General features: G+C 39.3%; 1 protein-coding gene across 2 annotated transcripts in view; it reads left to right on the forward strand.

The window, feature by feature from the left end:
* The window catches only part of PHLPP2 (PH domain and leucine rich repeat protein phosphatase 2), a 73,049-nt gene that overhangs the window by 32,064 nt on the left and 24,430 nt on the right, over positions 1-16,555 (forward strand). For both annotated transcript variants that reach the window (XM_026495160.4, XM_044382481.3), the window contains 6 exons: positions 1,846-2,036; positions 8,916-9,041; positions 10,657-10,811; positions 12,809-12,955; positions 13,332-13,562; positions 14,832-15,034. In XM_026495160.4, the coding sequence (XP_026350945.2) occupies positions 1,846-2,036; positions 8,916-9,041; positions 10,657-10,811; positions 12,809-12,955; positions 13,332-13,562; positions 14,832-15,034 (1,053 nt within the window). The remainder of the gene's footprint in view (positions 1-1,845; positions 2,037-8,915; positions 9,042-10,656; positions 10,812-12,808; positions 12,956-13,331; positions 13,563-14,831; positions 15,035-16,555) is intronic.

The raw sequence follows: 16,555 nt of genomic DNA on the forward strand, positions 1-16,555 counted from the left end.
ATAAATCTTAAATATAGTAAAAACCTTTTGTATCCTGCAACTTTGCTGAACTCATTTGTTGGTTATAATTACCTTTTTTGTGGCTCACTTAGGATTTTCTATATACAAGATCCTATCATTTATGAATAAAGATAGTTTTCTTTCTTCCAGTCTGATACTAGAAATTTGAGGTAAATAGGGACATCTGTTGGACATGTCCAGCAGACAGTTAGATATATGAGATTAGAACCAAGGGAAGATTGGGGCAGGAGATAGAAATCTGAGGGCCATTATCATCATATGAATAGGGCAGTTTGGAGGCTGGAAGCCAGATTGAAGAAAATTGAGTAAATTGGAGGTGAGGTAACAGAGAGATAGCTAATATAGAGGCACAAATGAGAACACAGGAGCCTCAAAAGGGTAAACTTACAGGTTTTCAAAATATGGTTTGCAGACCCTCTGCATTTAAACTACCTGAAATAGTTGTTAAAAATACATTTCCCTGTGTTCCATCCCAGGCCCTGTGGATTAAACTCTCTGTGGGTGGGTGTGAGCATCCCACATTTTAAACTGTTCTCACATAGTAAGTCTTGAGCACACAGAAATCGGAGAGTCACTGAACTAAAGGAATTCCACAGTTGAGACTGAGAGGGCATGGGAGAAAGCGCGAATGCTTTTGTAACTTCGACAGGAACAATAAGGAGGGTGGAGTTGAAGAGTGAGAAGAGAGAAGAACCAGACTCCCTGAGAAAGGTGGAGTTTGGAATATGGATGAGCGAGCAGGTTGGCCTCATATAGGAGGAGAGATGGCTCTCCCATAGAGCTAGTATTCACATGCAAAGTTTTAAAGCTTTGAAGTGATCTCTTTCCTCAGATCATATATGGGAAACACAGTTAAGAGGGATACGTGATGCCCAGGTTCCATAGTCAATCCTGTAGTAATATCAGGTATGATGCAGTTCTCTCTCTTCCCAGTATGTTGCTGTTTGCATCACCTCATACTAGTGCTGCTCCTGTTCATTTCTGTGTAGAATTAGTCTGGTTTTAGCCATGCTTTAATCAAGAACCTGTCTTCTGTCATAATGTGCTGTTTTGTTCACTATATCTCAGCCTTACAAATGTTTCTAATGGGGAGGGAGGGTAGAAAAAGAAACTCTCGTATGCACGTATGAGCTTCTGCCACCATGATTGGGCTAGTTCATTGAAGTATCAGCCATAAGCTTTTCCTCACAAGGAACAGGAAAATGGAGTGATGTGTACAGAGCTAGAGCTCTCCCATACTTATTAATTTCTTCCTTCTAGAATAGAGTAATCACAATAGTGGCTGTCATTTATTCAGTACTTCTTTTGTTACCTGAAACTATCCTCAGTACTTTACATTAATTATCATAATTTTTTTATAAGAAAACCCTAAAGATAAGTAGTATTAAGATCCAAACTGTATAAATGAGGAAAGTCAACCTCAGTGATTATATTAAGTAGTTCAGAGAAACAAAGTAAGTGGCAGAACCAGGATTCAAACTCAGGTTTGCATGTCTGGCCCCCACGTCTATGATCTCATTGACTTGCCAGATTGCCTTTCTCTGTGTACATGGGAGATAGGACTGTGTTGGAAGAAGAATTAACAGTGGCATCCAAAATAAAATCTTGCTCCCTAGCCCCAAATCCACAGTACTCCCATTGTATAACTTCAGTGATGGATAACATTTTAGGACTGAGATCTTACTTGGTAATACTTATGTTGCTTGGTAACCTATATCTGTAAACAACGTTGCTGAATGTTGACAGACAATGCTTTCTTTTCCCTTACAAGTCTTACACTACTTGAATGGTGACTTCTGGATGGTGACTTCTGTTTTCTTTTAGAAAAACCATGCCAGATGGATCATCTGGATCGAATCCTCCTGTCTGGCATCTATAATGTACGCAAGGGAAAGACCCAGCTGCATAAGTGGGCTGAACGCCTAGTTGTTCTCTGTGGCACCTGCCTCATTGTTTCCTCAGTGAAGGATTGTCAGACTGGAAAGATGCACATTTTGCCTCTGGTTGGGGGAAAGGTAAGACTCATAGAAATGAATTATTCTTCATTTGTTTGATCTTCTTAATTAAAATCACATTTACTTTTCGGTGCTTTCTCCACATCTTTTTAAAGAAGCCAGTATGAGCATTATTAAAGATTACATTACAAAGTTTGTGTTTTAGAGTTCTTAGGTTTAACCAGAAGAAACCTACTCAGGCTAAATTTTTTGTTTAAAGATTCATTTATTTGAGAGAGAGAGAGAGTGAGCAAGCGAGGGGGAGGGTCAGAGGGAGAGGGAGAAGAGAAGCAGACTCCCTGCTGAGTGTAGAACCCAGTGCTGGGCTCTGTCTCATGATCTCATGATCTCCCAACCTCACAACTCATGAGATCATGACCTGAGCTGAAACCGAGTCGGACGCGTAACTGACCAAGCCCCCCAGGCACCCCACCTTACTCATGCTAATTTAAGCATAAAACAGGTTTATTTACATCACAGATTCTTTGGGAGGTCCAAAGCCTGTCCATACCCCAAGTTCTGCTGCAGAATTCATTTGTTGATGATACCTCTGCCTCCACTGCTAGGCACCCATAACACCCAAGTAGACAGAGGATGCCGCCATTTGCAGCCTCCTGCCACATCCATTCTTAAAACAGATTCTTTCTAGCTTCTCCTTTTTCCCCATTTGACTAAAATTCAGAGTTGGGGGTGGTCACAAGTGCCTTTCCAGCAGCAAGGTGGGGAGCATACCATTTCTGGTCTGTGCTGGAGAATTCCCTATCCTGGGCAGGGAGTTCAGTTGCAAGTCTGTCAAACAGACCGACAGATGACTGGCAACAGATATGTTAATATTTATATGAAGCTATACATCATTTTGTTTATTTTCCATCTTGAATATCATAAAACAGTATGAATTTTAGAGAACTCCCAGACAAAAATGACTTAGTGAATTCATGCTTTGAGATGTCCAGTCTGGTCCAGATGTACAGCAGTATTGGTAAAACAGATAGATTCCAAAGGTAAATACATAAAAAAGACGTAGCTGGGCTGTGGAATGTAGAATAGAAATGTATGTGGTGAGCAGGTCTGAATCTGAGGGCCTGCTGGGTTCTGGGCCTGAAAGGTCATGGCAGCGGCAGCCCAGGAGTTCAGCTCCTGTAAGTATTTCTCTGCTCATGAGAAGAGCTTGGCCCAGTCATATTCCTTGAAGCAGGAATTGAGTGGTACTCTGCTCCTGAAGGAAAGCTGGAAAGAAAAACAACAACGACCACCAGCCCCAAACAGCTGTTAACCACTGACCGGAACGAAGTCTTGTTCTAGCTGTGGTCCTAGAAAGGTTGAGGGAACCGGTTATGTGGCCTGTGACCAGGAAGTGAACAAGTCCCCACTGAATTAATGTGCATAATCCAGTATCAACCAGGGGTCAGGAACCTACCACTTACTGATGTGAGACTTCTTTTTGGTCTTGGGAGCTAAAGGACAGAATGAAGAAAATAGGATAAAAGAAAATGACACCCCCCCCCCAAAAAAAAAAGAAAAAGAGAAAAGAATACAACAAAGGAAAGGAAATTCAAAGGGAAGTTGTAAGAAATAAGAAACGATGAGTGCAGACATTGATAAAATGTGACGGTCAAATTAATATCAATTATAAAAAGTTTAAAATGTTTTTATATTTTAAATATAAATATAAACTCTTAAAGCTCAAACTACCCTGAATGATATTTAAGATGTAGTGATATGTTTGATAAATAATGTGTTGATATAGTCTTGGAATAAGAGAATAGAAATACCAAATAACTTTTCACTTTACTAGGAAAAACTTTAAGTAAAAGTTTTAAGGATAGCCACTAAAAGTAGAGTGGGAGAAGAAAATGTAAAACATTCTGTAACACTAAGAGAAGGCAGGAAAAGAGTGGAGAGAAAGGAACAAAATGATTAGCATGGTAAATTATCACAAATTACAGTGACAGAAACGTATAGAAATATATCAGTAATCATAATAATTGTGATACAAGTTGTCATTTAAAATCCCAGTACTTGCTGTTTTATTTTTTAAGATTTTATTTATTTTTTAGAGAGAGAGAGTGCACGAACAGGGGGAGGGGCAGAGAGAGAGGGACAAGCAGGCTCCCTGCTTAGCAGGGAGCTCAAGTTGGGGGTCTCAGTCCCAGGACTCTGGGATCATGACCTGAGCTAAAAGCAGACACTTAACCGACTGAGCCACCCAGGCGCCCCCAGTACTTGCTGTTTATAAGAGACATACTCAACACTTAGAAGGTTGAATGTGAAATGGTGGGAAAATCGTGCTAGTCAAATAGCAATCAAAAGAGTATCAGTGTGGTTATATTAATATCATACAAAACATTTTTATGAAAGTTTATGTGCAACAAAGGGCTTGTCTCCAGAATATATAAAGAACTTTTACAACACAGTGAGAGAAAGACAGATAACCTAGTAAAAACTAGGCAGAAGAGTTGAGCAGATCCTTTCCCAGTGAAGATCTACAGATGCGCAAATAAGTACATAGGAAGATTCTCACCGTCATGAGTCATTAGGGAAATGCAAATCAATATCAGAGAGTTTCTGCATACCACTAGGATGACTAAAATCAAAAGACTGATGAGTACCAAATTTAGCAAAGATGAGGAGCAACTGGAATGCTCTCTCATCATTGGTGGGAGTACAGTCACTTTGGAAAACAGTTTTTCATTTCTTATAAACTGAAACATATGCATATCAGATGACCCAGCATTTCTCCTAGGTATTGGGAAATGAACATCTGTCTTTACAAAGACTTTATGTGAATGTTCATAGCAGCTTTATTCATAATTTTCAAAAACTAGAAACAGCCCAAATGTTCATGGACTACTGGTGAATTGATGAACAAATGTGGCACATTCCACACAATGGAATACTACTGAACAATAAAAAGGAATGAATTGCTGATATACACCAAAATAAGGATGAACTCAAAAACATTATTTTCTTTTTTTTTTTTTAAGATTTATTTATTGTAGAAAGAGCAAGCAAGTGCACAAGTGATCAAGCATGGGGCGGGGGAGGCAGAGGGAGAGGCGGAAAGAGACTCTCAGATTTACAAACCTTTCTCAGTATTTGACATTATATGAGTATATTTTTCTGTGTCAAATACCCCATAGTAAAATATCTAAAAGTTTATTCTAAAACATGGGTGCCAGGGTGGCTCATTCGGTTAAGCATCTGCCTTTGGTTCAGGTCACGATCCCAGGGTCCTGGGATGATCCCTGTTCAACAGGGAGTCTGCTTCTCCCTCTCTCTCTGCCTCTCCCCTGCTTGTGCGCTCTCTCTCTCTCTCAAATAAATAAATAAAATCTTAGAAAAATAGATTATTCTAAAATAGTCATTAATATCTCTTCATTTCAATAAGATCTTTTATTTTGACTCATTCATGTGATTTATTATTAATAAAAAATGATCCTGTCGTGAGGTCACAATTGAATGTTATGAATATTATTTAATTTTATTGGTTTTTTTTTAAAGATTTTATTTATTTGAGAGAGGGAGCATGCACACGCATAAGTGGGGGAAGAGGCAGAGAGAGAGGGAGAGGGACAAGCAGACTCCGCACTGAACGCAAAGCCCAATTCAGGGCTTGATCCCAGGACCCTGAGCTCATGACCTGAGCCAAAGGCAGACGCTTACTGACAGAGCCACCCAGGTGCCCCTTATTGGGATCTTTTTAATATGATTCTTTTTTGCTTGAAGTATTTTGTGTTTTTGCCATTTGATTCAATCTTGGCACCAGAAACCTAATGATTTATGAGTATAATTTGGAAGTTTCCAGCTGACTTACCAAGATTCAATAGTTATGACATATCAAAGTGAGATGTCAGACAAAGATGTAAGTGGTTCCATAACTATAAAGACTTCATCTTCATCAAAGCTATATGAATTGGGTTGTTGGATTTGGGGGGAGAATTGCTTTAAAGAGAACTGCTATTGTGCTGTGAATCCACCCCAACTGGGAATTGCTTCTGCCTTTTTCCTCAAGCCTAGTGGAAGAGGTTTCAGCAGGATTCAAGAGAGCTCGATATGGGTCCCCTGCAGCAAGAGGGGCATAGTGGATTGGTGTCCTGCCTTCTCTTTTTTCTTTCTTTCTTTCTTTCTTTCTTTCTTTCTTTCTTTCTTTCTTTCTTTCTTTCTTTCTTTCTTTCTCTCTTTCTCTTTCTTCCTTCCTTCCTTCCTTCCTTCCTTCCTTCCTTCCTTCCTTCCTTTCTTCTTCTTCTTCTTCTTCTTCTTCTTCTTCTTCTTAAGATTTTATTTATTTATTTGACAGACAGCACAAGCAGGGTGAGTGGCAGGGAGAGGGAGAAGCAGGCTCCCCGCTGAGCAGGGAGCCCCCTGTGGGGCTTGATCCCAGCACCCTAGGATCATGACCCGAGCCGAAGGCAGACGCTTAACTGACTGAGCCACCCAGGTGCCCCTGGTGTCCTGCCTTCTGACCAAGAAGTCTTGAGGACAGAGATGAGTCTGTCACCAAAGCAGCCAGGTAGCCTAAGAGCCTAGCTCATGCATTGGGATCATCGTGTGCTCCTTGGGTTTGTTAGTTTGTGACCCAAATGGGTTGAGAGAGGAAAAGCCAGTGGGTGGATTGGTGGATAAGTGGGTGGATTCTCTTAGAACTTGTTCAGGAGGGCCATCTTGAGGGGCAAATAGGCTTCCCTTGAGGACAAGCTGTCAGTGGACCACCAGATTCCTTCATGTCTGAGGAGGGAGTAGTCAACTGCTATAATAGCATGCATTAGCCAGGTCAAGTGATCTGTAAGGGAAAAGCCATCATTGTTTGGGGTGGGATGGGGGTAACCAGAAGAACCCTTAAAAAGACCCATTGAGGAAAAGCATCCCTTTAAAATATGCTAGGTCCAGAGACTGTGAAGTCAGGTTATGACTCTGCTTGTCTAGTAAGAACCTTTGACTTTTTTTTTTTTTTTTAATGATTTTTTATTATATTATGTTAGTCACCATACAGTACATCCCCGGTTTCCGATGTAAGGCTCGATGATTCATTAGTTGTGTATAACACCCAGTGCACCATGCAATACGTGCCCTCCTTACTACCCATCACCGGTCTATCCCATTCCCCCACCCCCCTCCCCTCTGAAGTCCTCAGTTTGTTTCTCATAGTCCATAGTCTCTCATGTTTCATTCCCCCTTCTGATTACCCCCCCTTTCTTTATCCCTTTCTTCCCCTACCGATCATCCTAGTTCTTATAGAACCTTTGACTTTTAAGTTTCCTGTCCTTCCTCCCTTTCTACTTGAGCCCTGGAGGGGGTCAAAAATGGCGTTTAGCCCAGCACTTAGTAAGAAAGAAGTCCAAAAAGCAGGCCAGGGCACCCATTGCAGGCAGGCAGCTGCCTCCATTGTGCCCCAGTGTAGGTGGAAAGGGTTGGAACTGTCTTATTACCTTTGCAGTGGAGACTTTGGCTCCTATAGCGTGGGTCTGAGACTCCTGTTCTGAAACACGTCAGGTAGCTTGCATCTCAGCGACTTGTACTTGCTGTTGCTGTGCGTGGAATGCTCCTTGCCCAGGAAGTTTCCACGCCTGGATCTTTGCTCACATGTTACCTCATGAGTCCTTCCCTGACTGCTCTGTCATAATTCAGATCACTCACCCTGTTTGCCAAGCTTTTCCCCTGTTTTATTTTTCCTGATATTATTCATTATATATTATATCATGTTATGCTGCATTATATCACTGTTTTGGTATTAGAGTATTTGTCCCTTCTCAAATACAAATTCCACTGAGGGCGGGGGCTTTGTTGTTTTCCCCCTGCTTGTCTCCAGCACTCAGAACAGTAAAATGTATTCATGCAACAAATACTTAATTATCAAATTGAGACTATGTTGTGACTTACAGAGGAGTTAATAAATAGATTTACTTATGAGTATGCCCCAAGTCCTATTCCTTCAACATACTTCAATGAAGTATCCTTTGCTTTTTCTAAACAGCTTTTTTGAGATATCATTTATATACCATATAATTCACCCATTTAAAGTGTACAATTCAGTGGCTTTTAATATATTCACAGAGTTTTGTGACCATCACCACAATCGATTTTAGAATACTTTCATGACCCTGAGAGAAACCCTGCACTCCTTAGCCATCGTCTCCCCCATTCTTTCTGCAGCCCTGGGCACCTACTCATCTACTTTCTGTCTGCACAGATCTGCTAACTCGGGACATTTCATGTACATGGAATCATATAATATACAGTTCTTTGTGAGTGTCTTTCACTTCACATCATCTTTTCAAGGTTCATGTGTGTTGTAGAGTGCATCGGTATCTTCTGTTGATGGCTCAATAATATTCCATTGTTTGAATGTACCATGTTTTGTTTATATATTTATCTGATGATGGATGGACATTTGGGTTGTTTCTCCTTGAGGCTATTAGGAATAACGCTGCTCTAATTCATGTACAAGTTTTTGTGTGGATGTATGTTTTCAGTTCTCTTGAGTATATATCTATCCAGGAGTAGAATTGCCAGATCACATGGTGACTCTACATTTAACCTTTTGAGGAATTGCCCATTTTTCTGTTTTCCAAAGTGCTGCACCATTTTACATTCCCACTGCAGTGTATGAGGGATCCAGTTTCTCCATATAACTTGCTAATACCTGTTATCCAACACTTGTTTTCTGTTTTTAATTTTAGCCATCCTAGCAGATGTCACATGGTATCTTTCAGTTTTGATTTGCATTTGAACATCATTTCATGTCATGTCATGACCGGCCATTTTTCAGTCTTCCTTGGAAAGATGTCTGTTCAGATCTTTTGCCTGTTTTAGAAAATTGAGTTCTTTGTCTTGTTATTGTCCTTTGCTCTCTGACTAGGATTCTTCTTCTTGGTTTTGGTTTTCTCCCCTCCTCCTCTTCAGGTGGAAGAAGTGAAGCGACGGCAGCACTCCCTTGCGTTCAGCTCAGCTGGAGCCCAAGCTCAGACCTATCATGTCAGCTTTGAGACGTTGGCCGAGTGCCAGAGATGGCAGCGACAAGCATCCAAGGTGATAAACTATCAAACGTCCTGGTGTGGGGATAAGACTGTAAAAGCCCACTACAGATGTATTTTGAAACTGAACTCGCTCCCAACAAAGTGAATTATAATTTTATGTATCTTACTTTAGGCCCCTCTAAGTATATAATGAATGAAATAATGGAATTCCATCAGGTCCTTAACTTATTAGTTATATTTGTGTAGTACAAAAAGCTTTCAAAGTGTTTTCAGGTGCATTTACCTTTACACCATCTATGTGAGAAGAATATGGCCTTGAAGGAATTGAGACACAATGAGATTCAAATGACTTTCCCTCAACCACTGTGGTCAGTGAGAGATGGAGCCGTTCCCTAATTCCTAGCCTAGTGCTTCTTGGTCTGTATATATTTAGCACAGCCGTGATGAACCACTTTATTATTTTTTTAATTTTTAAAAATTTTTTGATGAACCACTTTATTTATTTATTTATTTATTTTTTTAAAAGATTTTATTTATTCATTTGAGAGAGAGAGAGAGACAGCGAGAGAGGGAACACAAGCAGGGGGAGTGGGAGAGGAGGAAGCAGGCTCCCGGCAGAGGAGCCTGATGTGGGGCTCGATCCCAGAACGCCGGGATCACTCCCTGAGCCGAAGGCAGACGCTTAACGCTTAACGACTGAGCCACCCAGGCGCCCCTGATGAACCACTTTAAATTTGAACTTATTATGGGATGTGACCTGTGCTCCTGTCACAAAGTATTGTTCCTATATGCTGAGGATAATTAGCTTTTCAGCATAATTTCTGCTTTTTTTAGTCTTTAAAGATGAAGTTCTCTGAAATTGTGTTGCAGTTTCCAAATTCTCTTGTTCTTCTAGCTGTCTGCAGAATTTTAGCACACTTTTTTTTGTGGAGCTAAATATTTAGTTGCATAAAGGATTGTTTTGGTATAATGAGATGCCATAAAACATGACTGACTTTTCCAGTGGCCTTTTGTTTGGTTTTTAGAACAATTTTCACAACCCATCTTTTATTAGCATGCTATTTAGAAATATAAACTTTTTTTGGTTTTATTGAATTTTCTGTACATACATTGTAGTGGCAATAAAATATCTTCTGAATAAAACTAGTTTCAATTTTAAGTAGCTATTCCATTCTTTTGACCTTAAAAAGAGAAGTTAATATTTTTTGAGCACCTTTTGCATACTAAGCAGCGTGCTGTTTGCTGGGTTATTTAATTTTATCCTCCTAACAGATGAAGAAACTGCACTGGTAAGTAGCAGAGCCCGTGTGGATACAAAAGGCCGTGGCTTTCAATATCACACTGCCTGCTAGAGTTTTGTATAGTTACTTTGAATCATCTCAACTTCTTGCATGAAATGTTAACTTTTCATCTTTATGATTTGTATTTTTTTGCTTTTTACTTGTAGACACTTTAAAACACACTGTTGTGTGTTTCAAGCAGCTTATGGTTTTAGGAAAAAACAAAAACAAACTGGTTTTTATAAATGAATAATTGGATCTCGTTACCTTTTTCTCTTTCCCATTTTTAAAATTAGCGCTTTTTTTGTGTAACTGTCATTCCTTCCTGTGCTGGGTGAGAGGCATTTGGTGCTAGCTCCGATGGCTCTTCTCCTTGACCCTATTCAGGTGGTGTCCCAGCGAATCAGCACTGTTGACCTCTCATGTTACAGCCTTGAGGAGGTCCCTGAGCATCTCTTCTACAGTCAAGATATCACCTACCTCAATTTGCGACACAACTTCATGCAGCTGGAAAGACCGGGGGGCCTTGACACTCTCTACAGGTATTTGGGGAATGGGTTTCCAGACTAACTTATTCAAGCCAAATTGTGATCACTGTCTTAATTGTTTGTACCTGGAAGTGAGCATGCTTACCATCGTGTATATATTTGAAAATTTCCCCTCATTTTGAAGAGGAAGTAAAATTTTTTATTCGTACAGTTTTCTTACCCTCCTTTCCCTCTCCATGAAACAAAAGATAGATGCAAATGTTCTGTTGTAGAGGCAGTGTTGAGCTGCCATTGATCTGGATAATCTTGTTACATAAGTCAGTGACAGTGATGCATGATCTGAAGCCAGGGTAAATTGGGAGATTGAGTATGTGGCAAGTTTTTGAATCATAGATGTCAAATAACTTAAAGGAAATAGGCCTATTTTCAAGAATTCCACTCCCAGATTGGGGCTTTTATCTTTCCTGTGTATTTGCTTCTAAGCCTTTTGACAGCTATGAAACCTCTCTCTTCTGATAAACGAACCATTTCACTCCTAAGGGACTGTGGCCCATATATTTTCGAGTTCCTTTGTTAGAATATATTCCTCCTTCCCACCCTCCACCCTTTAAAAGTGGATAGAAGTGAATAAATATTTAGTATAAGTAATTGTGTGAGCTTCTTGTGAGCAAGGGAGAAATTGGAAATTAAAGCATTCAAATTAGGTGGTAATTAAAAAGATGATACACGTTGTCGGGTGCCTGGGTGGCTCAGTTGGTTAAGTGTCTGACTTCAGCTCAGGTCACGATCTCAGTACCCTGGGATTGAGCCCTGTGTCGAGCTCCGCGCTCACTGGGGCATCTGCTTGTTCCTTTCCCTGTCCCTCTCCCTCTGCCCCTCCCCCACTCGTGCTCTCTCTTGCTTGCTCTCTCTCTCAGATAAATGAATAAAATCTTTTTAAAAAAAGGATAATATACATTGAAATTACGTATTTTACGTACTAATATTTCTAGAATAATTTTGAGAAAGCACTGTGATTTTTATCCCATATGATGTGTTTTACAAAGCTTTTTAGGTATAAGCAAGCCTCTATCAAGTAATGAGATAATAATTTTAATTATATTAGTATGTAAAAACAACAGAAGCCATAGTTTTAAGGAAGTGGGTTTCTAGCATTTTCTTCTCAGTCACTGTGAAAATAAGGTTAATGTAGTTTGAGGTCTGGATTAGGAATTCTGAAGTCAAGGCACCAAGCCAAAGGAACAATCAGTACTCAAGGTCAGGACAATTGGAAATCAAACGTTGAAAATTTGAAAGCAGAGTATTAGAGTGAGGTACCAATGACTCCAGTCTAGAAGCAGGTGATACAGATCATCATCGTGGAGAGCACCACCTCAGCCTTACCCTCTTGCACTAGTATAATCATCAGTATAATACTCCGAAGTAGAATTAGCAGAGTGATTCCTGTGGACCCAGTGTATGATGATACTGTCTCTGGGTAAGACAGTAAAGATACTTCTATTTCCAGGAACAAAACAGAAGCACTAAAAATTACTATTTCCCTGTGTTCTCTATGAGACCGTATTGCAGTAAAACTCCATATATCACATACATATTTGTAAGTTCTAAGTGCCCATCATTTCAAGTAACATTTGAGCCAATATAATTTCAATATGTAAAAAGAAGTTGCTTATAATGGGATTTGATGTGCATTTTTGTTAGCTATTCCTGTGTCCATGAGTTGGTGAATTGTTACAAGGTTTTTTATATTGCATATAGAAATTTGATAGATTTCAAGTATATCAGTATGACTTGATATAAAATAGTTATACCAGCATGAGCTTTCCAAGGTTTTGTGCCTTTTGAAGGAGAAGAGAGAAGAACTCCCATTGCCCTAGACCTGGTCTCCTTTTTGGTGTGGAGCCGGGGTTAGGCATCAGCGTTCTGTGCTGTGAGTGATGTTTGGCATGTAGTGAGTGCTTAGTAGATATTTGTGAAACAAATTCTACAGTGGACATTTAAAACAGATGGCTTTTTTATTCTGTACTATAATTTGTATGTTTACATTTTAGATTTTCTCAGTTGAAGGGCCTGAACTTGTCCCATAATAAACTTGGGTTGTTTCCTGTATTGTTATGTGAGATTTCTACCTTGACTGAGCTCAACCTCTCCTGTAATGGATTTCATGACGTGCCAAGTCAGATTGGCAGTCTACTAAAGTAAGTATCTGATTTTGCTAGACTCATTTTTTACTTGCAGCATAAGGGGCTTGTCTGGCATTCGGAATGAAAGTAGTCACATGAGCTCTGGCAGTGAAGTAAATCATGTAATTATGAGGATTCTAGTCAGCAGCTGTTACTTGCTTGCGGGGGCGACTAGTTAGCCCCTCAGTTTCAACAGCAGAAGTTCTGACGATTTTTGACGTCGGAGGGACCATCCATGGCATTATGTGTGTCATTGAGTCTCTATAGATAGGATGTTTTGTCATTATTGGATTCATAATAAATTAGTGATATAAGTCAGAATCTATCCCTCTAGTTCTATCCATTCCAATTAAAACCTTTCATAAAGTCTTGTTTTATTTTCTTACTACAGTCTTCAAACCCTCTGTCTTGATGGCAACTTTCTGACGACCTTACCAGAAGAATTGGGAAATCTGCAACAGCTTTCTTCCCTGGGAATTTCCTTTAATAATTTTAGTCAAATTCCTGAGGTTTATGAGAAACTCACTATGTTAGATAAAGTGGTTATGGCAGGAAATCGCCTGGAAGTCCTCAACCTTGGGGTGCTGAACAGGATGAGCCATATCAAACATGTGGATTTAAGGTGAGGCCGTTCTTCACCGTGTCTTCCATTACATGGACCTCTGATGGTCTTTTGTGGTTTCTCTTTATATAGACTTCTCTAAAACATTGGGATTTTAGAACAGTGTATATTTTCCAAACTCTAGTAAAGCTTCATTTTTCACTCAGTAGCAGAGCGATTATGAGTGAGGTAGGTGTACCGCATGATAGAGACTTTCACATTACCTTTGACAAAGGTTGTTCTGACTTACCCTCCCAGCAGCATTTTATGGAATTCCCATTTCTTCACGTCCTTGTCAGTGTTGGATTTGAGCAGTCTTTTTCCTTATTGTCAGTGTTTTAGGAGAAAATAGTACTTCATTGTTTTAATCAGCATTTATTTATGAGTGAGGTTGAGCATCTTTTTAATATGCTAATTGGTAGTTTGTATTTTTCCTTACAGTTGACTAGTTTTCTATTGAATCAGTAGGTTTCTTCTTGATAACCCTTGTATTACAATTAAATGTTAATTTAAAATGTTAAAAAAATGTTAAAGATTTTCTTATGAATTTTTTGTAGGTTTTATTTTCTAGTTATAGTCTTTTCTTTAAGGAAGCTGGTAAAAGACACATACACATAAAAGGCACATACTCATAGAGTAAATCTTCTATTTACACTAAGCCATTGATGTTCCTTGTAAAGAAATAGTAACATAAAAATTTATTGAGATACAGGGGAGTGACAACATGCCTGTGTGTTCTCTGCAAGTATAGAAGGGAAGCCATTTTCTATGGTTTGCCCTTGAACTATTCCATATAGATACAGAGTATTTTCCTCTCTGTTAATTAAAGTAATGTGAACCTGAGCACAAGAAAGAGGAGGCAGAGCCCCAGGAGAAAGTATGGCTGCTTCCTCTTGTTCTCTGCATGGTCCACCACAACTGTTTTGTTATTTACTAACTTGAAAGGTGTTAGATTCATCTTCTTGTTCCTTTGGCCTGCTTCTTCATCCCTGCCTAACTTTATTAAGTATCTGGATGTAAGTTTTTAACTAACTATGTAGGCATGGTCCTTTTTCCCTTTCTCTTTACTTAGTTTGTATATGTATTTGCAAGTCTGGATTCTCTTAAGTTTATAAACAGAGAACACAAGGTACAGCTGTCTGTTATTATTTACTTAATACCTTGCAAAATGAAGCAACTTTTTGAGTTGTTTAGGAAAGAGAAAGGAATCATACCTCTCTTATTTTTCTTTTGGTAAGCATATTTAGTAGAATTTATTTCTAATGATTTCCTTATTTCTGAATATTTAAGGATGAACCATTTGAAAACCGTGGTTACTGAAAATCTGGAGGGAAATAAATACATCACCCACATGGATTTGCGGGACAATCAACTGGCTGACTTAGATCTTAGCTCCTTATGTAGCTTGGTACAGCTGCACTGTGAACGGAACCAGCTGAGAGAGCTGACACTCAGTGGCTTCTCCCTTCGAACTCTCTATGCCAGTTCCAACAGTGAGTTCTCTGTCCAGCCTCCTGGTTTTTCTCTTGTAGCTCTTGTCAGAGCTTTCGAAGAACAGTGGTATCTGTGGTGTTGCTCAGCCACTCTGAAAGTCTAGTTTTAGGTTCACTGAGAGCAGCTTTGTCTTTTAAGTTTGCTGTCAACATGTAAGTGGTTGAGATATGCATAAAAAGGCATTGCAGGATACTTGGAGATTCACTGACTATTTATTAATAAAAGGCATTTTGCAGAATAAGAAGGGGTAGGAGGATGGGGCAAGCATGTTCAAAAAAGAGTATCAATAATAGCCTATAACAAGGGTTGACAAACCGCAGCCCAGGGACTAGATCTGGCCCACCACCTGTTTCTATATGGCCCTCGAGGAATGGGTTTTTACATTTTTTTAATGGCAGGGTTAAAAAAAAATCAGAAGAAGAATGATTTTGACTTGGGTAAGTTCTATGAAATTCAGGTATCAGTGAATAGAGTTTGATTGGAACATGCCCACGGTCATTTGTTTACAGGTTATTGGTCTCATGAGACAGTGGCAGAATGAAGTAGCTATAAGACCGGTGGGGGGGGGGGGGGGGTCCTGCAAAGCCTAAAACATTTACCACAGGCTTAGCCCTTTACAGAAAAAGCTTTGCCCATTTCTAGTCTAAAACTTTGTGCTGCCTCAGTTCTAGACCAAGAAGCCACTCAATTTCAATAGTGATTTGCTCCAGGAATATTTTTCAATGTGAAAGGCCCCATATTTGTTGGTGCCATTCTTTTTATGGAGCATTCTTTACCAAGAAAATTATAATATATTATATATTAGTATATATAATATATTGTATAATATATAGAATATTATATGTATAATTTTTCTGTGCTTAAGGAAGGGATGGAGAAAGATGTTCAGTATCACTAAGTGTTGGAGAAATGCAAATTTTGATAATGCCATTGTATACTCATCAAATTAAAAAAAAATACTGCTAAGTGCTATTGAAGATGTGGAGAATTCAGCTCTCATACATGTCACTGAGAGGGTCACTTTGGAGAGCAATTACAGTGTTAAGAAAAGTCAGAGATGCGTGTAGCCCATATTCTGCCAGTTCCTCCGTTTGGTATATCTCCCTGAGACACTCACATGTGCGTAAGGTGATGTGTACAGGAATGTTTATCACAGTTTTGTTCCTTACGTTGAAAAAAAAATATGACTACTGATAGGAAGATGTGTAAACAGTGACATATTTATACACTAGAATATTACAAAGCAATGGAAATGAATGCCCTAAAGCTCTGTGTATTAATCTGGGAAAATATTAGAAACATTTTTTGAGGGGAAAAAAAGCATATGTACACCAAGATAGCTGTATCAGATTTTCAGACACACAGAAATGTTGTTTCCTTAGCTATATGTATGCCATAACAGGATAAAGAACCCATGGGAAGGATAAAAATCCTGTTCACAAGGATGTTTACCTCTTGGTCTGTGCAGTGTTTTCATTCTTAAAAAAGTCTGGAGCATATACGGCAGAATGTGAAGATTT

This window comes from Ursus arctos, unplaced genomic scaffold, assembly GCF_023065955.2.
Source record: "Ursus arctos isolate Adak ecotype North America unplaced genomic scaffold, UrsArc2.0 scaffold_19, whole genome shotgun sequence".
NCBI lineage: Eukaryota > Metazoa > Chordata > Mammalia > Carnivora > Ursidae > Ursus > Ursus arctos.